Source organism: Danio rerio, chromosome 5, assembly GCF_052040795.2.
Source record: "Danio rerio strain M-AB ecotype USA chromosome 5, GRCz13ab, whole genome shotgun sequence".
NCBI lineage: Eukaryota > Metazoa > Chordata > Actinopteri > Cypriniformes > Danionidae > Danio > Danio rerio.
This window is the reverse complement of record NC_141025.1, coordinates 32941688-32965775: the sequence shown is the minus strand read 5'-3', so window position 1 is coordinate 32965775 and position 24088 is coordinate 32941688. Positions and strand designations below refer to the sequence as shown.

Below are 24088 nucleotides of genomic sequence, written 5' to 3'. Positions count from 1 at the left end.
TTTTAATAGGAAGCTCTACAATATTATATTAGTGCATATACATCGGATTAGTCAGTACTGAAGCCAAATCTGGAGCTTATCTAATACAATAACAAACGATAACAGTCCAAAAACTTGTACACCCAAAATTACATGTCATAGAAAAATATTAAATACAAATTAAAAAAAAAAAAGGAAAAATCAAGAGAAGCTAAAAAATTTAATAAAATGAATAATTTGGTTGTAATTTTGTAGTTTGCAATAGTTTGCTTGAATTTAATTGAATTATTTTTAATATATACTTTAAATATGTTTGGTGACTAAAATATTATTTTAATAAATATATCTGTTAAATAAGTCTGTTATGTTTAAATGCACCAAAAATAAATTGCCTTTATTCACTAAAATATGGATCAAAACATTAATTATCAAAATAAGGTGTACTCAATTATGCTGAGCATTGTATGTTAGCATGTTATACTTCTGCTCCTTTACCCTGTCAATGACTCTGCCTTTTTTCTGAGCATATGAACCCCAAAGCAGGAAGACCAGGCCTTTGAGGTTCCTGCTAAGCCACAGGACCACAGCATCTGTGAAGATCTCCCAGCCTCGACCTTCATGAGAGGTGGGTTGATGAGCCCTCACTGTCAGCACAGAATTTAGCAGCAATACACCTGACCATGGGAACCAAATTCACAATCAACTTAATAGATCAGTTTACCCATAAATGAAAAATCTGTTATAAATTAACTCACCCTCATGTCGTTTCAAACCCCTGAGAACTTTGTTCATCTTCAGAGTGCAAATTAAGATATTTTAGATGAAATCTGAGAGCTCCCTCATCCTCCTTTAACAGGACTAGTTCAAAATAAAATCCCAAAAACAGGTCATATGGTTTCAGTGGTTCAATTAAAATATTATGAAGCTACAAAATACTTTTGTGCGCACATAAAACAAAAATTACTGTATTCAACAGCTTCTTCTCCTCAGTGTCAGAATATGGCACAGATACCCAAACATTGAATTGGCATGCCATCCCATCTGAGAAGAAAGGGAGAATGATTTAGAGATTATCATTTCAAATTTAATGTAACCTTTTCTTTGTTTGTATTATCGATGACCTACAAAACAGCCAACTGAAATTAAATTGTTCTATTCAAATGGTGTAAATTAATCAGATTTAGTTTAGAATGTATATATTGTCACCCGACTGATGGAGAACAATACAGAGACTTTGGTGAGCGAATCAAGGCAAAGGCTTGACTAGTGTATTCAATGTAAGTGTAATAAATGTACTTGTTTACTTTTTTATTGCAATAATTTATAATTAATAAGTTATTCTGCATTAGTTAATACATTCAATGTCACGTTTTCTTTTTCTTTTTAATATTATGAAATAAATCAGAAAATTACCCATGACAACTTTTATGTAAAATGGTTCAGTATATTTATCTTCAGTAAAGTAAAGAAGTAAAGAACTTTTATTGTCATTGTAGTTATACAACGAAATGTGTTTGGTAACTCACAGAGACCAGCAGCAATATAAAAAGAGAGAAAACAAACAATAGACATAATACTAAAATATAAGATGCAAGATAAAATATACTAAATGTAATAAGTCACATAAAACAAACATTAGACATAATACTAAAAATATAAGATGTAAGATAAAATATACTAAATGTAATAAGTCACAGTATTTACATTGTGGCAAATGAGTGCAAACATGAATATCCATAAAGTGTCTTTGTGCATTAGCAGCAGAACATCAGGAAGATGGGGGAGTGAGGGAGGGAGGGGGGTGACTGTTAATGTGTACAAAGAGGAGGGGTGGCACAGGCTACAGCTCTGGGGAAAAAGCTGCTCCTTCAGACCATGGCTCTCAATGATATTTGGTTTTTTGTCCCTTTATACCGAAAAGTCTGGGCACCCTTGGTATAGGGTGTGCATTCACGAAAGTGCTGTGCACTGATGTATAACCAAGATGTTTGCATGTGACTTCCTCTGTTTGAAACAAAGCACAGGGCATCTGAGCTATGTCAAGAGAGCCACCAAGTGCAATATGCATAAAGAGCGAATCGCTGTCCTGAGTATGTACCCTATACTGACCCTATACTAAATAATTATTTTTGTTTTATGTGCGCACAAAAGTCTTTTAAAAATATAATGAAAATATTTCATATAAAAATATATATTTCGAAAAGACAAATATATTTCAAAATAATATGAAAATATTTCAATCGAACCACTGAAAGCATCTACTGTGGTGATGTATTTTAGTGTTTGGACTTTTGTACTTCGAAAGAGTCACGAGCGTTGTTGTCTATGGAGCATGAGGGAGCTTTCATATTTAATTTAGAATATTTAAATTTGTGTTCCGATGATGAACGAAGGTCTCAGGGATTTGGAACAACATGAGAATTAATAATTAATAACATCATTTTTATTTTTGGGTAAACTAACCCTTCAAGAAAACAGATTATAATAACACTTGTAATTCTTGATGTCTTAGTCATTTAGGCTCACGCACTACTGTTCTAAAGTTTGATAATATTACAAATGTGTAAAAAAATAGTTCTCAGTGAAACACAAAAGGGCATGCTGTACACTACCATTCAAATGTCTCCTTGGTAAGCATTTTTCAATGACAAAAAGGAAAGGTAATGTTGGTAAACGTTGTAACAATTCATAAATAACTAATTTCTTATGTAAAAATATTTCAAATCTATAGTGTATGTATATATATATATATATATATATATATATATATATATATATATATATATGTGTGTGTGTGTGTGTGTGTGTAATTTTGTAAAGCTGAAACTTTAAAAGCCATTGCTACAATCTTCAATGTAACATGATAATTTAGAAATCAGATCTAATCAATTTTGATCAGTTTACTGAGCACATTTTGCATTCTATTATAAATAAATAAATCTGACTGGTACCAGATATTTAAAAAATGTTTTTAGATTACCTTGTTTACCCCATTCTGTGAGGTCTCCATGTCCTGGGTGCTGGAATCCATCAATGTCTTCTTTTAGCTCCATAAATATGTTTTCCAAACTGCAATAAACAAAACAGAACATTTATAAATGTACTGTGTGATCTGATCTATTTTCTGTGTGTGTAGATGATAGGAAAATAAGCATTTGCTCAGCTGATCACATGTGGCACCTGGGAGGAGGTGATTTTGGCCTCAGCACACTGAAGGCCAAACCATGGGCCTGTCCTGGATGATGATAGGGGTCTTGGCCGAGAATAACAACTTTTACCTGTCAACCAAAATACAATCAGAATCAGAAAGGGCTTTGTTGCCAGGTGTTCGCACATTCAAGAAATTTGTTATCACAACAAAAAGCTTCTAGTGCAACAGAATGAAAGAGACAGGACAAAAAAAAACAGATAATAAATATATTTAAAAATAGATGTAAATAGTGAATGCATATATACAAATTGACAAGGTATGTACAGGTATACAATCAGTAGTGTGTACAGAAAACCACCTATACTTTTACACACATTAGGGAGCTTACATCTTCAATTGCGCACAAAGTTGTCCAATAAAACACCTGCTCGAGGCTGGGATAAACAGTAGAACATTTCCTCTCAATTGTAACAAAAGACATGAGCTGTAAAAACAAGAACCAACAGGTTAAAGTCTTGTTCTCTAACTTCCCCTGCTCATTGCTATTTTGCTAAAGTCTCATACTGAGTAGCATCACTTACTTTTGTAAAATATGGTTTTGCAAATTCAGTCCCAATGTGTCTTCTCCAGCTTTCTCCAACAGGCACAGGTACGTTTCGGCTGGCCAGTCTTTGCAGTGCAGCACGTCTGTTCTTCTCTATCTGACACAGCTGCTCCTCACTGAGCTGCATGCTCTCACCACTAGCTTGCTCTTTAGAGGGTCCATCATAATGAATCAAAACAAGAAATGATCAGAATAGCTTGCACCTGTGTGGCAGTGTTTTTGAAATGAATTGAAAGTATTATCAATGCATTAGGTGTACAACACGGTAAAGGACCAGGAAATACAAGAGATTTTTTGGATAAACGTTTTTTTACATTACCTAAATAGTTAGATATATGCAGTTTTTTCGAATTTATTAATGCTTAACCTACCTTCTGACATGTTCATAAAAAAGCTCTGAATGAGCGTGTTGTTGTTTCTCAGAGACCCCTTCACAAAAACTGCTGCTTCACCGTTATTCTGCCATGTCATGCAAATTCACATCCACTCTTCATTTGCAAAACTGAAAGTGAAACTTTAAACCTACAGTGTGCTTTCTAAACCATGACTGTAACTGTTAACCTTGCAGAGCCATGAAAAATCTGGTGATATTTACTGTATAAACATTTTATTAGTTAAAAAAAATTAAATGAAAATAATCATTTCATCTAAAAATAAGAATTCTGAGCAGGGCCGGAGTGGGACTCCTTTTCAGCCCTGGAGTTTCAAGCCTCAGACCGGCCCACCTCAGTTCACAACTGACTATATTAAAATAAGGTGATTTCCAAATCAGTTTCTAATGGCTCTATCACGTCTTTATCAAGAAAACTGCTGCTTTAGAACTTCAAATGTTCAACAACCCTAACAGTATTTTATGTCTTAACAATAAAAATGAAACAAATAAATAAATTACTCAGATGACTTCGATAGATGGATGGATGGGTGGATGGATGCATGGATGGATGGATGGATGGATGGGTAGATAGATTTTTTTCTTATTAAATTTGTTATAATAAAACGCTTAGACAAACAAAGCATGTTCCTCATTACCTAGTTCAACAGAGGATGCGGATGCCTTCACTAAAATCCTGTAAGTTTATACCAGTGGTTTCCAATTCCACTCCTCGGGCCCTCCCGCCCTACACATTTTGCACGTCTCTTTTATTTGACACACAAGGATCGGTTCATGGATCTTTCTGTTAGTGAGTTGATGATCAGTGTGACTTAAAAACTGCCATGAAATGGAAGTTAAAATGGAAGTCCTTTTTTCCTCTATTGTCAAGTACATCCACTAGAAATGGTCCTAAAATGAGAAAAAATGTAGGACTGTGCACAATTTCATTCTTTGAGAACCAACTGGAAGTGGGGGGTTGCTAACAAAAAGAAAGAAATGTAATGTCATGTAATGTGTGTACTTAAATAATAATACTAATATTATATTTTATTTATAACGCCTTTTTCTAAAACCCAAAGTCCTTACAAGAAAGTAAAAACAACAAAGCACAGTAAAACAATAACGAAATACAGTAAAAAACACAGTAAGAATAAAAGATATCACAATTTAAAAACAGTCCTAAGCAAATGAGTTTTAAGTAGCTTTTTAAAACCGTCCAATGAACCAGTATTCCTAATGTTAGTAGTTAAAGCATTCCATAGTTTGGTAGCATGGAAAGAGGACGCCCTACCTCCCATGGTGCTTAGTTTGAAGGGAGGCTGAAACAGTGTAGGACCAGAGGCAGAGCTTAGACAGTGAGAGGCAGAAGAAATGGATAACAGGTCACAAATGTAACCTGGAGCAGAACCATGAACCGCTTTACATGTTAAGATCAATGTCTTAAAATCAATATGAGACTTGACGGGCAGCCAGTGAAGCTGTTGGAGTATAGGAGTGACGTGAGACCGAGACGATGTATGCGTCAACACACATGCAGCAGAATTTTGGATGTATTGTAAAATCTTAAGAGAATTAGCTGGTAACCCTCCGAACAGAGAATTGCAAATATCTAATATACCGCATTTATTGTGTATGGCCATACACCCAAAGCATGGCGGGGGGTCTTTCCGCACCACCACCTGTATGTAGCATCCACATGGATGATGCGACGGCAGCCACAGGACAACAGTGTCAGTTTACTCACCACACACCAGCTATTGGTGGAGTGGAGAGACAGTAATAGAGCCAATTCAGTGGATGGGGATAATTGGGAGGCCATGATGGTTATGGGCAGAGAGGGCATTTGGCCAGGACACTGGAGCTACACCCTTACTTCCTACGAGAAGTGCTATAGGATTTCTAATGACCACACAGAATCAGGACCTTTCGAATCGGGCTCATCCGAAAGACGGCACCCACTGACAGTAAAGTATCCCCTTCACTTTTACTTGGGCATTAGGACTCACACAGACCACAGGTTGAGTGCCCCCTGCTGGCCTCACTAACATCACTTTCAACAGCAACCTAATTTTCTCATCTGGTCTCCTATCCTGGTACTGACCAGGCTCAGCCTACTTAGCTCCAGTGAGTAACCGTTCTTGGGATGCAGGGTGATATGGCTGTGGCTGAAAGAAGACTGATGAATGGATGAAGGCAGAGCAGAAACGAGACCCTCACTGATAACCCCTCCTAAAAGCCCAGAAGGAAAGAAAAGTAGTGGGGAAAAGTAGTTTGTGAGGAGGAAAGATTATGATATTTGATAAAATTTCAGATACATCCTTTAAAACAAGCTCGACTATATGCATAGAAAAAATAAGGTCAGTGCCAAAAGCCTAGTGGTTAGTGGGTCGACACATGGCACCAAGGTGTTCACGGTGACCTGAGTTCGATTCCCAGCTTAGTCCTTTGCCAGTCCTTTACCTCTCTCCGCTCCCCTCACTTTCCTGTTTGTAATCTCCACTGCCCTGTACATTAAAAAAGAAAAGTACATTTTGATTTCATTTCAAATGTAACATACAATAATACTTACTGTAATACATACTATATATGTAACAAAATTTCTACTGGATCAAAGAATCTCACAGATCACTTTGATCTGGATCAGTTCCTGTTAGCGGTGTTTGTAGGAAATATGATGCAGTGATGTGGGTTATTTGCTCAAGAAAGGAAGGAGTGCTTGAGGCAAACCTCCTCACTTAGTTTACCAAGTCTGAAGAGTTGATGTAAGAGTGGCACACTGGTCAAACCTGTTCAAGGTTCTAGAAGCGATTTGGCACAGAGCAATCTTAAATTAAAATTTATGTTGATTCTGGAACATCATTCCCATATTTGAAACTGTATTCATAACTAAGTCTGATTGGCTGATTGAAATGTTGTTCCAGGATCAACACAGATGTTTATCCAGGAGCATGTCCTACTTGGTTGTATTTAGTTAAAACCAGGTGAAATGAGTAGGTTGACAAGATCAGTGCAAGTGGCTTATAATCGCTGGAAAGACGTCAGGTAATGCTGATTCAAATCTGTCCTTTCATTTTTTTCACTGTTTCATAGAGATTTTCATTGGCTAAAAAATAAAAATCGTGGCCTGAAAATTTACTGTATTAAATTGCTGTATAGTTTTTAAAAAGGCCACAATAGTTACTCAATATTAAGTAAAAAAGATTGTATCAGATTTTGCATAGTGTTTTGAAAAACATACTAAAATCTACATTTTTGTTTAGTCTTGAGAAATTTCAGAAAAATGACAAAAGCATCCTTAAATCTGAAAATAATGAGCCTCACGATGAAGGAGCTTGTGCTGATCTGGAGCAAGAGGATTTTGGAGACAGAAAGACCAGAGGCTCTGGAATCTCAGGTTGGCATCTCTATTAGACTTTTATATTTGAGGATAAATGGACAGGTCAAAACCTTTCTCAGTTCCATAAGTTTAAACCCAAGCCTGAAACCTAAAGCCTAAATATTAGTTCGCGGCTCCGTCTTAAAGGAGTTGAGAGTTTTTCAGCTGTTGAGTTTTTCCATTTTGATTGCATTCAGTCGATTTTCCTGTTCAATATGCCTAGGAATTATGCTTTCATTTGGTACCATACCAGAGCTCAGCAGGCTCAATAATAATACACAGTGCTTTTAATTTTTAACAGTACACAATCTAACTGCATAAGAGTCAAGCTGTAAAAAGGAAAATGATCTCTTGGTCATTTTTAAGTGAGATGCTTTGCTAATGGTCTAATTCGATTCAATGATCTATGCTAAGCTAAGATCACGCTAGACCCGGATGGTTTAACTCTAGAAGTCTATTTTCACAAAAAGATGAGTGTTCCTTTGAGAAAACAGCTAAAAAAAAGGTGTATCTGTTTTTTTTTTTTTTTTTTTTTTGAAGTATAAGCAATATCTTTTCATGAGATATGTGTTTGTCCTCAGAAATCTTCACTGTTGAGGAAGCAGTTGAGGCTATTGGTTTTGGAAGATTTCAGTGGAAGCTCACTATGTTAACTGGAATCGCATGGGTGAGGAAAAAATGAATAATTTCAAACTTCAGTTTGTTGAGTTCAATCCATTTACTTAAAGCTTTTTATCTGATCGTTCCAAAACCTCTTGTGTGTGTAAAGATGGTGGATGCTATGGAAATGGTGCTCCTAAGTGTTCTTTCTCCTCAACTGCACTGTGAATGGAGGCTTCTGAGCTGGAAAGTGGCTTTCATAGTAGTGGTCAGTTCATTCACTGATGCGCATTAACACTGTTAAAGGAACAGTTCTCCCCAAAAAATGCTAATTCTGTCATAATTTAGTCACGCTTAGTTTCAAAACTAATACATTTTCTTTATTTTTGATAAACAAGATAGTTTGAAGAAAGCTGAAAAACTGCAATCAATGACTTCCAAAGTATTCTTTATTTCGGAAGTAAATGGTTATAGGTTTCCAGCTTTCTTCAAAGTATCTTCATTTGGGTTCAACAGAAGCTCATAAGGGTTTGGGAACACTTGAGGTTCAACACGTTCTCACTCCCAACTCGTCATATACTGACGCTTGGTCAGGAACCCTCGGCGTCAGTTATTGACGCACAGGGTACCCCTTTAGCGTCATATTTAGACGTGCAGGGATTCCCTATAGAATCTGTGCCTGAGCCTGAGGCGTCATAGGGAGACGCTGGAGGCTCGTATAATTACCAATAGATGTCAACAAACTTTTTAAAACCTGATTTACGCCTATTATCACAGTTTTCTTATTTTAAAAATATGTAATTTTTATTTTGTTTATGAAAAGCGTCTGTAAACGGGGTCGAAACTACTGTATGAATAAACTTCGGCCCACGTGACATCCCTTCACGGTGAGTTTAACGCCGCTCTGCTATTGGTCAAACTGCATCAGCGGTGAGTTCTCAGATGAGTTCAACTGTCAACATTAAATATTACGTTAATGCTGCATAATATATTTTTTATTGGAGATTAGTTGGTGTTTATAAATATGTTATCATTTACTTTATATTTAATGAGTGAAAATATATTCGGTTGTCCAGTTTAGGGTAACTATGCCTAATAAAACTTTGATTCATTCATATTATTTATTATTTTTTTACTTTAAAAAAAATATTAAATTTCAAGTACTAAGTTTAAAAATGTTTTCGGCTGATATTTTTCATTTTAAATTATTTATTAAAGTTGGAGTCATTGTATGTGGCGATCTATTTTTTACAGTCTATGCTCGCTATCCCAAGGTTCATTGCGATCCCAAGGTTCACTGCGGTTTTCCACAAGGTAAGTAAAAAGTAAACAAATAAACACGATTTGTTGATAAAGCATGTACTGTGAACTAGCAACGTTATCTAATTACATCAAGTTCATTTATTAAAAACATATTTTTCTCACATATAACGTTGGTCATGCATTAGAACAATATAAGTTATACATTTTAAGATAAGGAACAGTGTAACCAGATTGTTGTTTTCCACAATAGAATTCGTGCAAAATCTATATATAATATGCAATATGCAACTCTAATAATACAAATGTATTCGTAATTGTTTCAATATTAAAGAACATCAAGTGTTTCCAAAGGTTTATTGTAAAAACAATTATTTTCCATGCCTTTAAAGGAAAAAGGCAGAAATTTTGCCCGTCTGAGCACATTTTATTCATTGTACAACACAAAACTAAACAAAAAAATAGCTTAATCTACCACACACACACACACACACACACACACATATATATATATATATATATATATATATATATATATATATATATATATATATATATATATATATATATATATATACAGGTGTACATTATAAGGTGTTCACTGTTCAGATATGAATATTTTTTCTTTGCTCTTTTCAGGTTCTTTAGATTTCTTTAAAAATCCAATTTTGTTTTCTAATAAGCAAAAAGTAAAATCACTTTACCCATGTTTATATGTTAAATTGCACTTGTCTCTCTCTCTATCTCTGTTAACACATTTATATTTGTTTGATTAATTCTTGTGTCTTTCAGCCTGTTTCTGCCTATCACCATGAGTGATTCCTCAATACTCAGATTTATCATCAAGATCTCAATTATAAGCTCAAGTTTTGATGACAACTTGGTGATCTGCAGAAAGCCCCACCATGTAAGGAAGGCCAAGACCACTCTGGAATCAGTCAAGGGTTAGTGAAGTTTTTCATTCCATGTATATTAAATATCTACATTGTTTAGGCATATGTGATTGTATGAGATAAAATGCATTTATTCTTTCACTACTATTGTAATAACAGAAAGAAACGCATTAGTTTTACTATTACTATTGTTTATGACAAACATTAAAAAACTACAGCATAAGCTCACAAAATATTGTGGCCTAACTGTTTAAAACTAATTGTTCTGGGTGTTGATAGTGGCCAACCATTTTTTTTCTTTTTCAGAAAGTATTTTGTTTTGTCTGATTTTATGACACCTTATAGGCCATCAACTGCCCACATTGGGGTTTAGGAAATTAGAACTGCTTATGCTGCTTGTCTACTAGTCTTAGGATAAGTTAGAAATGTTATAAATGTACATTTTTTTTGTTGTTTTTATCTGGTACAGCTCATAGGAACTCCAATCTTCCCAACTGTGAGAGGGCCTTGCTCCAGTGACTGTCAGTGTGTACTTCATTGTTTCCATTAGTTCCTGTATCTGTAGACCTAGGTGACAGTGGGCTAGAGTAAAATTTTGGTTTTATTTAAACTAAGGCATACTGATGGCCTTTTTATCTCAGATTTGGTCATGCAAGTATTAATATATCCTAAAGTATTTTTATATTCTTTCCATTGGTGGAAAATATGTTGGTATAATTATTTTTAATGGACTGCTAAGATCTCAGCAGACATTTTTCTGAGATATTCTTGAGTGGGAGTCTGTGCAATACAAGGTGGATAGTATTTGCAAGGAAGAGCCCTTCATCTGTTCTGCTTTCACACTAGATATACTGCCAATTTAAGTAGATATGAACCATAAGCATAACCATTTCAAGAATGCACGAGGTACTTTAAACTGTATGTGTTGAAACTAAATTAACAAGAAAACAGCTCTGTGATGTTCACCTAAGAAAATTAGATTAGAAGATATAAACTGTTATGCACTTGTTCTGTACTGTTTCATTCCTTTTTCAAACACTGGCATTTTTGAAGGTTTATTTACAGCTAAGGATTAAGAATTGACAGGAAGATTTGTGGACTACATCAACTAATGACACTACCTCCAAAGAGTTGCAAAAAGCTGTCCAAAGTTTCAGCACCATCTTTAAGCCCATGATTTTAGTGTGTTTCATGCCTAATCACATGAGTTTATATCTGAGATAGATGAACTATGTGATTGTCTTAAACTGATCTACAAGTAAATGCCAAAACTTATTGGTTTACTTATTTATTTATTTGTTTGTTTGTTTGTTTGTTTGTTTGTTTGTTTGTTTGTTTGTTTGTATATGTTAACCAGGTGAAATGGAGTGAGGCATACCAGGATATGCCTGGTTTTACTTTTGGGAAGGAGGTTGAACAGTGCAATATTTCTTCTATAGGATTGCAGTGACCAGACATGCTACTGTAACTCTCATGGTCATGTGCTGGAATTAGCAGATATTCAACAATTTGGCCATCTCGCTGACCTGTTGATATCAGAAGGTAACAATATCCAGTTGAATTTGTTTTAGTTGTTCAGTAACCTATTTGAATAGTATTGTGATTTTTTGATTGCTTATCACTGTAGACCGCAACAGCTCTACAAAGCAAGTTGCAAAACAGAATCCATGAAACTGGCAGTGACTGGAAACCAATTGGAAGACTTTGGTCTGTGATGTAGAGGAGTGGGCAGAGGGTGAGGAAATTCTTATTAATATTACATGTAGTCATGAAAAATTGTGTTACTATTACTGTCATTTTTTTTTCAGTAGCAGAAGCAAAGACAACAAAAAACAGAAGTGATATGGATGTCTTTGTCATATTGCATGGTATGGACACTAGACTTCTGTCAGTGTTGATTCTTTAAAAGTTGACGTATAATCCTTGTTATACAACTTTCTTTTCATAAATATATTTCAGACTCTGCTGACCCAGCAACAAAGAGGAGGGTGTTCAACATCATCCTGCTGGTCAGGATTCTTCAGGAGAAGCAGTGGATTCTTGTGGCAGAGATGTTCAACCACTATAAATACCTTTCAACTCATCCTGGTTCTTTCAAAGAACTTTCTTGCTTGTTTGCTACTGAAATGTACTGGTATGTATTTGTATTTTTTGGCACAGACATAAGCATAAGGTTACCCAGTCCAAAGAATATTAATATATTTTTATGTTGTTGTGTTCTTTTTTTAAGATTCGACATGTGCCCTTAACGAAGAGGGGTTAAAAGGTCTATGGATCATCATTCTCAAAAAGCAACAAAATAACTGAGAAATAAACAACAATACGATGGTGCAATCTAGAGACCTGCAAGGTACCTGCAAGTTTTGGCTGGAGCAGAGAACATAGATTTTTTTTAAATAAAGCTCCAGCTGATGAGTATGACATTGACTGTGGATGTTCTTTTACTGTAATCCAGAAGAGGATGACCTCAACCCTGAATCTAAAGCATGTAATAAAATCTGTAAAAAATTAAATAAAATTGTCATCTATAACCAAATTGTCTTTTTTTTTAAATACATAGATATGTACAGTATGTAAGCATTCCTCTAAAATCAATCAGTGTTGTAAATTAAGAGCATTATTGTATGCCTAACTGCTTACAACATATAACGATTTAAGGAACTCTATATTAAAATAAAATTATTACATTAAGTGACATTAAGAGCTTTTAAAATATTAATTTTATGATACATTTTTATGATAAATTTAATTTTTGCATATACTTGGGCAAAAAATGTACATTATTATGGTCAACTGCTCAGATACCTCCAGTCAATATGTGGCTGAGTCAGGCAACCAGACTTCTACCTCTGGAAAAATTAACCTATGATTTACATCAAAGATCTGATGGATCCATTTGGTCCTCATGGATTTTTCTAAAAAAAAAAAAAAAATTAATCTCCTTTTATTTTTGTCCTTACTTTGAAACATTTGTATTAATTTGTTAGAATGTCTAACAAAAAACTGCTGCACTTGTTGTGAGATAACAGTGCGACGGTTGTTATTCTGAAAATAAAAATTAACTTTGTATAATGTTTTATTGAATGCAAGATAAAAAATAAAATATTTTCCAAGAGATGGATTGCGGCTGGAAGAGCATCTGCTGCATAAAAACATGCTGGAAAAGTTGGCGGTTCATAGCACTGTGGCGACCCCTGGTTAATAAAGGTACTAAGCCAAAAAGAAAATGAATGAATGAAAATAAAATATGTATTGAAATATGTATTTTTGGTAGACATAGAACTACACAGTAACTTATAAATACAGCACAGAACTATTTTACTTCTAGTTTAGATAATTTAAATGTTTGCATTTTTATTTTGTTGGTTAATGGCTATGTATTTTTAATCATTTGGAGGTTTGAACTATTCGCAGCATTTGAAAGGATATCTTTTCATCATTGTTACCTCATTTCTCAATATTTTCATGATTCTTACAATGCAGCAAATCTTACAATCATTTGATCATAAAGAAAATAATTAACAAATTAACCCACATGCAGGACAAAGACATTATGTGGAATCATTATTAAACACAAGTTCATCCATTGTCATCAAATCATACTGTTACACAAACAGTTGAAGATTTAGTAAGTAAAAATAATCAGATAAAGAGTGGTTTTTAAACAAATACATGTCTTTAAAAAGGTTTTATTTATAAACATTTACATATTTTAAAAGAGCTTTTATCCATATTTCAAATAAAGTGAAAACAATTAAACATCACATGATGACCATTAATGAAACACACTTACAGAATTACATCCACACATATTATTCTGAACTCATAATATTTGTGATGAACATAGATCACTATTGCTAATAACTTGTGATTAAAGAGGATACTAATGTTTAGCTTATTTTTACAACTTTTTTTTTTTTACCACAACTGTACATGTGACAATACAATTTCTTGTCCATGTTGAAGATAATACATCTACATAGGTTAACTGCCCTTTTACTCAAAGGGGATGAGTAGAGCCCCGTAGAAAAGGAAAAAGTATTCACATTCATTTCAAACGAGAAATGAGTGAGAGAATATCAGCAAGACTATTACCTATGCTATGTTCAATAAATAATGTTGGATATAATAGTCTGATATATACTGATCAAGTCAATAAAAGCTGTTTAAAAAATACTCATTGTAAAATAACAAATTTATGCCTGGCTTTCATATATGTCATAAATATATGCACAATTACCTTATTCAGATAGTCTTTAGTTCATTAAAATTTGTATCTGTTCCATTTTATTACAAAAAGGCTTTAAACTACATTACCCACAATCCTTTGTCGCTGTATAGATGGGAGGGGAAAGACATGGCGCTACAAATTGTAGTTCCTTGAAAGGTGTAGTTAGGGTTAAGTTTAGGGTTACGATCTTGGTTAATCGTTAACTATTTAAAACACAGCGATAACTCATTGATAAAGGACACTGTTAGTAAAGTGGCAAAGTTAGCAAAACATAGTTAGCAACACGAAGGATCTTTTAATTTGGCTTTGAAGTTATAGTCCAATCACAACGTCGCAATCTACGTCACACTTTGTCTCTATTTGGTAATCTTCCGGCTGAAGGTTGATTATAACCTTATAACATAACTTAAATATCAAAATGTGTATTAATATTACATGTTATTTATTGTCTTATTAAAAATACAAATGTATATTTACCGTGAGATTACTTTGTGGGGGTAACCTGATGTGCAAAATGATCATAGTAAAACCAGATCATAGGCAGTATACTTAATTTGAAACGAATAATAAAATAATAAAAAAGCTTAATGTTTGAAAACATTTCAAGCATTTGCTGTAACTAAACCCTGCATCATGTAGGTATACAAATATAAATATATGTCAAACTTAAATGACAAATATAGTGCCCATTAAATAGTATAAATAGTAGTTCATTGTAAATGAGTATGCAAATAAACACAATACATTTTTAATGAAACATTTATAATTTATTTATAATGCCACAAATAAAAATAAATAATAAAAATCACACAAAAATGCAAAAATATATATTTTAACCAAAAATATATATTTTATAAGTTTTTAATGCAATAATATATTACCATACATATATAAATGATTAAAAACAATTATAATTGAAGGAAATGTATATTTTGTATTATTATTATTATTATATTTATTTTGTGATATTTATTCATGTCATACATCTGGTATGTCAAGTTCAAGTAAAACTGCACTGCAAAAAATCTTTTCAAATGATGCCTTTGGAAATGCCATCATAATAAACAGCTTTCACAACAACAAGAAGTCAAGTTCATGACAAATGCAAATTATGTTTATAATAACAACTTTCTGAACTTAAACATCAAAAGTAGAATAAGTTCAAAACATATTCAAGTATTTACTGAAGAATAGCAAAAACTATTTTTACAAAACACTGAGAACCAAAGTGTGCTTGGTGAGTCCAGGTGTTTATGCTGACTAGACTGTCATATTGCAATCCGGTTAGCATGAGGAGACTTGGGCGTAAAGTGTCAGGAATTCCTGGAGGGCTCCCATGTGTTATTCCAGGTTTTGCCACTGTAAAGTATTAGAAGTGCACAACATCATTACTGAACAAAGAATGAGTGTTAGGTTTCATTTAGAAAGTTCAGTGATATTTATTTATATATGTAAAGTGTCATTAAACCTGGCACTCTTGAATTAACTGTATAATAGGTTAAACATTTCCAGCATGTTTCCATTTATTCCAAGCAGATCTGTCAGTTCTACAAACTCAGAGATCAGGATAGTGACTGCACTTCTCATTATGAACACCCTTATCCTTCTCATACATTTTTATCACCACTGATGTCCACTGTTGTAGTTTTCATTGAAGGGAATGCTGACACAAATTCCAGCATGATTTTTTAAATAGCAGAATATGGGTATTATTGGGCCAAAACCTTAAAAAATATAAGATGCAAGATTTGAATCTTGATGAACATATTGTTAATTCACGTCTTGCAATTTAAAACACATCTCATGTTTGACTCATCAATTATATGAAAACTACAACAGCATACTGTGCTCCACCCTAAAAATATTTCTAAATTATAACAAGCTTATTGCTTTACATGGCTAAACATTTATTTTATGCCTGCATGATTCACTGCTATTACTGTAACCCATTACACTCTTAACCCAAACTAGTTGACTTTATTAGAAAACTGCATCGAAACATGTTGCCTTAAATCCTTTATGTTTTTACACAAGGTGAAACTAAACAGCCCACTTTAAATTAACCTAGAACCTTTACAATCTTCTTGAACTTACAGTAATATTTTAATTCAAGTATGGCTGTTAAGTTGTACCTTGTATAAAATGTAAGGGGTTTAAGGCACTGGGTTTCTATACAATTTTCTAGTAAAGTCAACTAGATTGGGTTAAAGGAATAGTTCACTATTTACTCTCCTTTAAGTGGTTGTAAACCTTTTTTAAAAACTTCCAAGTTACTTTGTGTTGAACATGAAGGAAGTTTTTTGAAGAAAGCTGGAAAGCTGAAAACATTGACATACATAGTAGGAAAAAACAAATACTATGGAAGTTAATGTTTGCAGGTTTTCATCTTTCTTTAAAATATAATTTTTTTGTGTTTAACTGAAGTAAGCAAGTCAGACATATTTGGAACAAGTGAAGGATGAGTCAATAATGACAGAATCTTCATTTTTGGGTGAATCTCTTTAAGAGTATACTGAAAGAAATGTCCTACTCAATGAAGCTAACTTCAGCTGCATGTGTAGCCCCATGAGTACTTATCTAGAAATCAAAACAATGATCACATCAGTCCCATTTTAGGCCCTTTATATCATATTGGCCACAGAATGGACTACTTAGTGTTGCAATAAAATAAAAAAATTAATAAAACTATGACTTACCACACAATACAAGACAAACAGTGAATTTTCAGCTCTGCCTTTGCTGTACACAAGATGAGGTTCCAGCTTCAACACTGATCTGAGTGGGGCAGTTGTGCAGCTCTGTGAGGTTGTGACTGTTTAGCTGCAGTGCTGTGAAGAGTTCTTTATTAAAAGAAAGTACATTCTTTTAAAATCTGTACATAATAACAAAGAAAATACAATGATTTTAAATAATGATTAATTCTGAACAAAAACATTACCCTTAGTCAAGATGAATTCATATGTCAAAAGTTTCTGCATCTGAAATGAATAAAAACAGATGTGACATTAGTTAAACCCACTAAACTACTAGATACATCAGTACTGCATTAAGCAGTTGTAAAGTAATGTTAATGTAGTCCAAAATGAGCCTTAATCTGTTTAAGATAATGATTTAAAAAAACGTTGCTTGTGTTAAAAACAATCCAGCCACTTGTAATACATTTGATCAATGGTAAATTTCTGAGAAGGTGCAAGGTAATCCTTGAATTTTACCATTACCATCCTGACTGACATAATATTTGAAAAGAAGACAGCTTGTTGTGCCTCTTTACCCCAATTTAGAGATGATAGATTCTTTCTTTTATTAAATAAATTGGTAAAGGCCAAATTGTACTGGTAATAGTGTATGATATTCATTGTGTGACACATCAGCTTAAGTTATACTTGAGCTTTTGTTATGCTATATATATATATATATATATATATATATATATATATATATATATATATGTGTGTGTGTGTGTGTGTGTGTGTGTGTGTGTGTGTGTGTGTGTTTTAAGGCATGGAAAATAATTGTTTTTACAATAAGCCTTTGGAAACACTTGATGTTCTTTAATATTGAAACAATTACGAATACATTTGTATTATTAGAGTTGCATATTGCATATTATATATAGATTTTGCACGAATTCTATTGTGGAAAACAACAATCTGGTTACACTGTTCCTTATCTTAAAATGTATATATTGTTCTAATGCATGACCAACGTTATATGTGAGAAAAATATGTTTTTAATAAATGAACTTGATGTAATTAGATAACGTCGCTAGTTCACAGTACATGCTTTATCAACAAATCGTGTTTATTTGTTTACTTTTTACTTACCTTGTGGAAAACCGCAGTGAACCTTGGGATCGCAATGAACCTTGGGATAGCGAGCATAGACTGTAAAAAATAGATCGCCACATACAATGACTCCAACTTTAATAAATAATTTAAAATGAAAAATATCAGCCGAAAACATTTTTAAACTTAGTACTTGAAATTTAATATTTTTTTAAAGTAAAAAATTAAAAAATAATATGAATGAATCAAAGTTTTATTAGGCATAGTTACCCTAAACTGGACAACCGAATATATTTTCACTCATTAAATATAAAGTAAATGATAACATATTTATAAACACCAACTAATCTCCAATAAAAATATATTATGCAGCATTAACGTAATATTTAATGTTGACAGTTGAACTCATCTGAGAACTCACCGCTGATGCAGTTTGACCAATAGCAGAGCGGCGTTAAACTCACCGTGAAGGGATGTCACGTGGGCCGAAGTTTATTCATACAGTAGTTTCGACCCCGTTTACAGACGCTTTTCATGAACAAAATAAAAATTACATATTTTTAAAATAATAAAACTAAGATAATAGGCGTAAATCAGGTTTTAAAAATTGCGTTGACATCTATTGGTAATTATACGAGCCTCCAGCGTCTCCATATGACGCCTCAGGCTCATGCACAGATTCTATAGGGAATCCCTGCACGTCTAAATATGACGCTAAAGGGGTACCCTGTGCGTCAATAACTGACGCCGAGGGTTCCTGACCAAGCGTCAGTATATGACGAGTTGGGAGTGAGAATGTGTTGTGAGGTTAAGTAAATAATTTGTCTAATCATTCTGGTGAACTATCCCTTTAAATATCTACATTTTATTTAAAAAATATGATACAGTATTGGGTTTAAAAATATTTTATATGTCACCCTGGACATAAGTGTAACATTTTAGAAATCTGAATAAATATGATCTCCATTTATGCATAGATTGTTAGAATTGAATAATATTTGGTTATGATTCGTTTGTTTGAACATTTGGAACCTGAGAGTTCAGAAAAATCCAAAAAATGGAGAAAATCACCTTTAAGGTTGCCCAAATGAAGACTTTAGCATATTACTAATGGACAAATGCTGTAAATACATCTGTAAATAACTTACCTAATATTCCAAAGAATCTATTCTAGATTTTTGACATAAAACAATAGAAAATTGGTAAATTACTAAAAATATACCCATGCAACTTAAGTTGGCCAGGGTCACATATTGATTTTTTAAGGTTAAAATTAGGCTCTTTTATCATATTTAATATTTTGAATTCCAAATGCTCAGTGATTATTTATGTAGCCATTCCAAAGCCATAAGAAATTAGATCCTCTTCAGAACACAAATGAAGATATTTTAAATTATATTTGAGAAATTTCTGTTCATTTCTGTATGTTCACGTGTCTCATGTTCACCAGACCAGATGTAGTTGAGCTCATCAATGTGCATGTATAAAAAAAAAACAATTTTTGCTTGTTTGTTTATCATCATATTTCTTAACATTTAGAAAAAAAAACTACTTGATTCACATAAGGATGTATCTCTTTGTGAATGTTTTAAAGCATCAGTGTTTTGTGTAAATAATAGACTTTCAATGAAAAGACAAAAAATATATTATCATTATATATATTAAATATATTATCATTAAATATATTATTATTGTTGTTTTGTGTTATTATTTGAAAAGCAAAATTGAATGGGTTTGGAGTAAAGATTAAATGAACGAAGAATGTTATGGTTTCATTTTTTGGTTGAGCTATATACCTTTAATTGGAACACTTTAATTGGATATCTTTTTAGGTAGTGTTCGTTGGGATGATGCTCAGTTCCACGTTTTGGGGAAACATTTCAGACAAGTATGGCCGAAAAGTGGTATGTGGTAAATCTAGCAGATGTGAACTGAGTAAATGAATACTATAAGAACTTCAAAAGAAAGTCATTGTTGCCTCACTGTTTTCTCTGTCAGTGTTTAACAATGTGCATGCTGTGGACACTTTACTTTGGGTTACTCAGTGCGTTTGCGCCTGTTTACGGCTGGATGTTGGTGTTGCAAGGCCTTGTGGGATTTGGCCTAGGAGGAGCCCCTCAGTCGTGAGTCTTTCCATTTATACCTTAGCTTAGTCTTGTAGATATTAAGCTGTTTTAAGTATTGCCTTGACACATGTTATATGATTCTGTTATTATTAAAACAATGTGTGACTCTAAACCACAAAAGTAGTCTTATGTTGCATGCAATTGCAAATATTATATAGGTCAAAATTGCTGATTTTTCTTTTATAACAAACATTATTACAATATTAACACTCACTCGGAAATGCTCATTAAAAAAACCCTAGAGTGTTACTTATTACAGGACTTTTGACATTTAATGACAAAAAACACACACATGTCAGGCCCGTAGCCAGGGGGGATTCGGGTGGTTCGAAAGACCCACCCCTCAATGACAAAGGTCCTGAATTTGTCCCATAGATGAGCTCATTTTTATTATTTTGACTGCTGCACCATCATAAAATGTGAAAATCACCCACTGAAAAAGGCTAAGACAAATTCTCTGTTGGCAATCGCTTTGGTGGGAGTTCAGCTAATCAGTTTTAGCCAATGCTAACTATTATTTTTCCAACATCCAGCTGTGCAAGAAAACAATCAGATGTAATTGAAGTCATTTCTCACGACTGTACTGTTTATAAATAGGGAAAGTATTTCACAAGTAATTTTTATTGTAAATCTTGGACCTTATTCTTCAAACAAAAATTGACCAATAAAAAGGCGTGAAGCACCAAAAATGACCCATTTAAAAAATGAATTTAAATACTAATCTGACTGTTGTTATCCATGAATTTTCAATCATATGTACTTTTTGACAAGAGAAACTAGAAAAATGTTTACATTTTGTTTTCATTCAAATTGCAAAATTCTGTTGAATTTGAATGTGGTCTTTGTTATTTCCCTTGTAAATGACAATAGACTACAGTTTTTAATTTAAAACTTTACCAGATTTTCTTTTTTTTTTTCCAATGATATATGATGTAATAAATTTGTGTATTAAAAATAAGTATTTATTCATGTATCTTTATTCTAAATCTTAAAGGAAATATTTTTGCACATTAAAAAGTGTGGTTATGAAACTTATGATGACCATCCGACAAGCTATCCAGCTAAAAAATAGTGCTTAAAATGTCACTAAAATGCAGTATTTAAATTTCATAATTAAATAGAAAATAAGGCAAATAACTGCAAAATGTTCCACATTTTTGAGAACCGCACTTACACCAGGGCTGGCTACGGACCTGCATATATTGTAATCAATGACGCTTAAGGTTACCATACATGGTTTTTCACCCGATAAAGGGGTAACCAAAGAAGATATTTTGTAAATTTCCTTTAAAACTTTTTCAAAACTTTACTGGAACAACTTTGGACAACAAAGATTTTTTTTCTGCGTATTTGCTGCTCATAAGCTTATTTATTCAGATTTCAGATAATTTATAAATCCCAATTCTGGAAAAATGACACGTATGACTGGTTTTGTGGTCATGTAAACTCTAATATTTGTCTTATTTCTTTCTATTTCAGTTGATTTTAAGTGCATTCTTTCATATTATTTGTTCTTTATTTCCTTTACAGAGTGACATTATATACTGAATTCCTCCCAGTGAAATCCAGAGGGCCGGCCATAGTACTATTAGCGGTAATTTCGACAACTGATTATTTTACAACACTAAATTAACTTAGCTGATTAATGCTGAATCTGACTGAAAACAGAAATTGTAGGTTGTTATTTATAAATTAACCTAAACATACATTTTAAATAGATCACAATCACCATCCTTACATGCACTTAAATCATTAATAATAGCATTTTTGTTAAATAATTGCTAAACAGCCTTTATTTGCATAGCCCTTTATGCAATGTAAATTATGTCAAAGCAGCTTTATATATATATTTATATATATATATATATATATATATATATATATATATATATATATATATATATATATATATATATATATATATATATATATATATATATACTGTATATATATATATATATATATATATATATATATATATATATATATATATATATATATATAAATATATATATATATATATATATATATATATATATATAAAACAGGAGATAACTTATAACAATGAATGTGTCTGTTGTGTTCTACTAGGTGTTCTGGGCTGTGGGCGCTGTGTTTGAGGTGGTTCTGGCTATACTGGTCATGCCCACATTAGGCTGGAAATGGCTGCTGGCTTTCACTAACCTTCCTCTGCTTGTGTTTGCTGCCTCCTGCTGTGTATGTATGGCTGTAACAATACTACTGACAAGGCTTTTACCTTAAAGGAGACCTCTGATGCTGCTTTTTACAAGATGTAAAATAAGTCTTCGATGTTCCTAGAGTGTAAATGTGCAGTTTCAGCACAAAATACACCACAAATTATTGTTTATAACTCTTTAAAACTGACATTTTTAGTTTTTGATCCAAATTGTGGTAGTTTGGTGACAGCCACTTTAAATTTAAATTAAACACTTTAAAGAGATTTTGCTCTTTTTAAAAAAAGAGTGGAGCTACATATCAGTATGTGTCAGCATAGTGGTAGGTTCAAAACAGGACCATCGTTATCTGTGTGAAAAACTGAAAATGTGAAAAGAAGCGCCTCAGCAGAAGGTTTTCTATGGAGAGTACAGTGTGCATTTTTGAATCCTAGTGCCTCTTTGTCGCTGACATTATCTTCAGTAAAAAGTAAAAACTCTAATGGCTGACAGCTTCATCTTACTCAGGGCTGTTTATCCTAATGAGAGAGATTATCACTAATGGGTGGGACTTTCTCACTGTGATGACATGTAGAAAGGCAAAATGTCAATCAAAGTGTTTCCGCAGACTTTTTAATCAAGTGTGACTATAAAAAATATTATTAATTCATTTTTATCGTTCGGGACTGGCTATGATCACACACTGTTGCCAAATAATTGTGTTTTAATCCCTTATGAAAGTGATTTTTGCATAATAGGTCCCCTTTAAAGTGTCTGAAACTCATATAACTGTATTAATTCTACATTTTGCATATATTGTGTAGTGGTTACCAGAGAGTGCTAGATTTGATGTATTGAGGGGGCGAAGCGACAAGGCTCTGAACACTCTGATACGCATCGCAGCAGATAATAAGAGCTCAGTGCCTGCGGGAAGACTCATAGCAAACACACAGGTATATTTAACACTACAATGACATCTTTTATTTCAAATTTTATGAAAGAAATTCAAATTTTTGAGGCAAAATAAAACTTATTTTGACCAAGCATGCTTCCCCAGTTAAGAATTGCAAGTTTTTTTTAAATGTTTTGTTTACATATGTAAATAGGGCATTATTTCATAAGATGTGTGCTAATTTGCATACAATTACACACAAAAAAAATCTGAACTTTTGATGATTTCAAGATTGCACTTAAAGGTTTTTACAAATTAAAATTGGGTTTGGGTATTATTTTTATCACTTCACAATATTGCAAACAGACAGAAAATAAATAAATATCCCTGACTTTCTGTTGAATAAAATATTGCATATAATCAGGCAAATTCTGCACTGCAAAAAATATTTTTTTGTTGTTTTTAGTATATATATTTAAAAGCTCTTAAATCAAGAAGCATTTTCTAGACAAGTTTTTATTAACAGAAATTATTTAGAAATAAATTTTTTTGACTTTGAGTTTTGAAATTGTATGTTTCCCCCCCCTTAAAACAACTTAATTATCTGCAGTGAGGCAAGTAAAATAATATTTTTTCCAAACCAA

General features: G+C 32.9%; 2 protein-coding genes and 2 long non-coding RNA genes across 26 annotated transcripts in view; 2 read left to right on the top strand and 2 right to left on the bottom strand.

Moving 5' to 3' along the window:
• Positions 1 to 24088, bottom strand: part of myo1hb (myosin IHb) — a 93122-nt gene that overhangs the window by 32059 nt on the left and 36975 nt on the right. For 3 of the 15 annotated variants that reach the window (XM_087253619.1, XM_087253617.1, XM_087253618.1), the window contains 7 exons: positions 6568 to 6611; positions 6209 to 6336; positions 3712 to 3881; positions 3519 to 3614; positions 3160 to 3257; positions 2960 to 3048; positions 475 to 653 (listed from right to left, as the gene is read on the bottom strand). The exons of 1 other annotated variant lie outside the window; for it this stretch is intronic. In XM_087253619.1, coding sequence (XP_087109745.1) covers positions 475 to 653; positions 2960 to 3048; positions 3160 to 3257; positions 3519 to 3614; positions 3712 to 3861 — 612 coding nt within the window. In that variant the 5' untranslated portion in view covers positions 3862 to 3881; positions 6209 to 6336; positions 6568 to 6611. Of the gene's footprint in view, positions 1 to 474; positions 654 to 2959; positions 3049 to 3159; positions 3258 to 3518; positions 3615 to 3711; positions 3921 to 4105; positions 6120 to 6208; positions 6337 to 6472; positions 6612 to 24088 lie in introns of those variants that run through there. 11 more of the 15 variants (XM_087253616.1, XM_087253613.1, XM_087253610.1 and 8 more) reach the window with 7 other exon arrangements.
• The window catches only part of svopb (SV2 related protein b), a 24925-nt gene continuing 7816 nt past the window's right edge, over positions 6980 to 24088 (top strand). Inside the window, exons 1-9 of the mRNA XM_087253625.1 lie at positions 6980 to 7149; positions 7368 to 7501; positions 8065 to 8150; positions 8253 to 8351; positions 20085 to 20156; positions 20251 to 20375; positions 21909 to 21972; positions 22470 to 22595; positions 23377 to 23505. Of these exons, the coding sequence (XP_087109751.1) occupies positions 7094 to 7149; positions 7368 to 7501; positions 8065 to 8150; positions 8253 to 8351; positions 20085 to 20156; positions 20251 to 20375; positions 21909 to 21972; positions 22470 to 22595; positions 23377 to 23505 (891 nt within the window). The 5' untranslated portion in view covers positions 6980 to 7093. The remainder of the gene's footprint in view (positions 7150 to 7367; positions 7502 to 8064; positions 8151 to 8252; positions 8352 to 20084; positions 20157 to 20250; positions 20376 to 21908; positions 21973 to 22469; positions 22596 to 23376; positions 23506 to 24088) is intronic.
• LOC101885541 (uncharacterized) lies at positions 8725 to 12772 on the top strand. Of its 9 annotated transcripts, none has more exons than XR_015491329.1 (9): positions 8725 to 8970; positions 9338 to 9397; positions 10136 to 10287; positions 10706 to 10757; positions 11594 to 11778; positions 11864 to 11971; positions 12045 to 12104; positions 12196 to 12370; positions 12467 to 12772. It is a non-coding gene; the product is annotated as an uncharacterized LOC101885541 (long non-coding RNA). The 9 variants fall into 9 exon arrangements; XR_015491328.1 differs by having other exon boundaries at positions 8725 to 9013; XR_015491330.1 differs by lacking the exon at positions 8725 to 8970 and having other exon boundaries at positions 9362 to 9397; positions 11676 to 11778.
• On the bottom strand, positions 15562 to 18334 carry LOC147844021 (uncharacterized). The gene is made up of 4 exons (XR_015491323.1): positions 18292 to 18334; positions 17406 to 17445; positions 17164 to 17307; positions 15562 to 15826 (listed from the first exon to the last, which is right to left on the bottom strand). It is a non-coding gene; the product is annotated as an uncharacterized LOC147844021 (long non-coding RNA).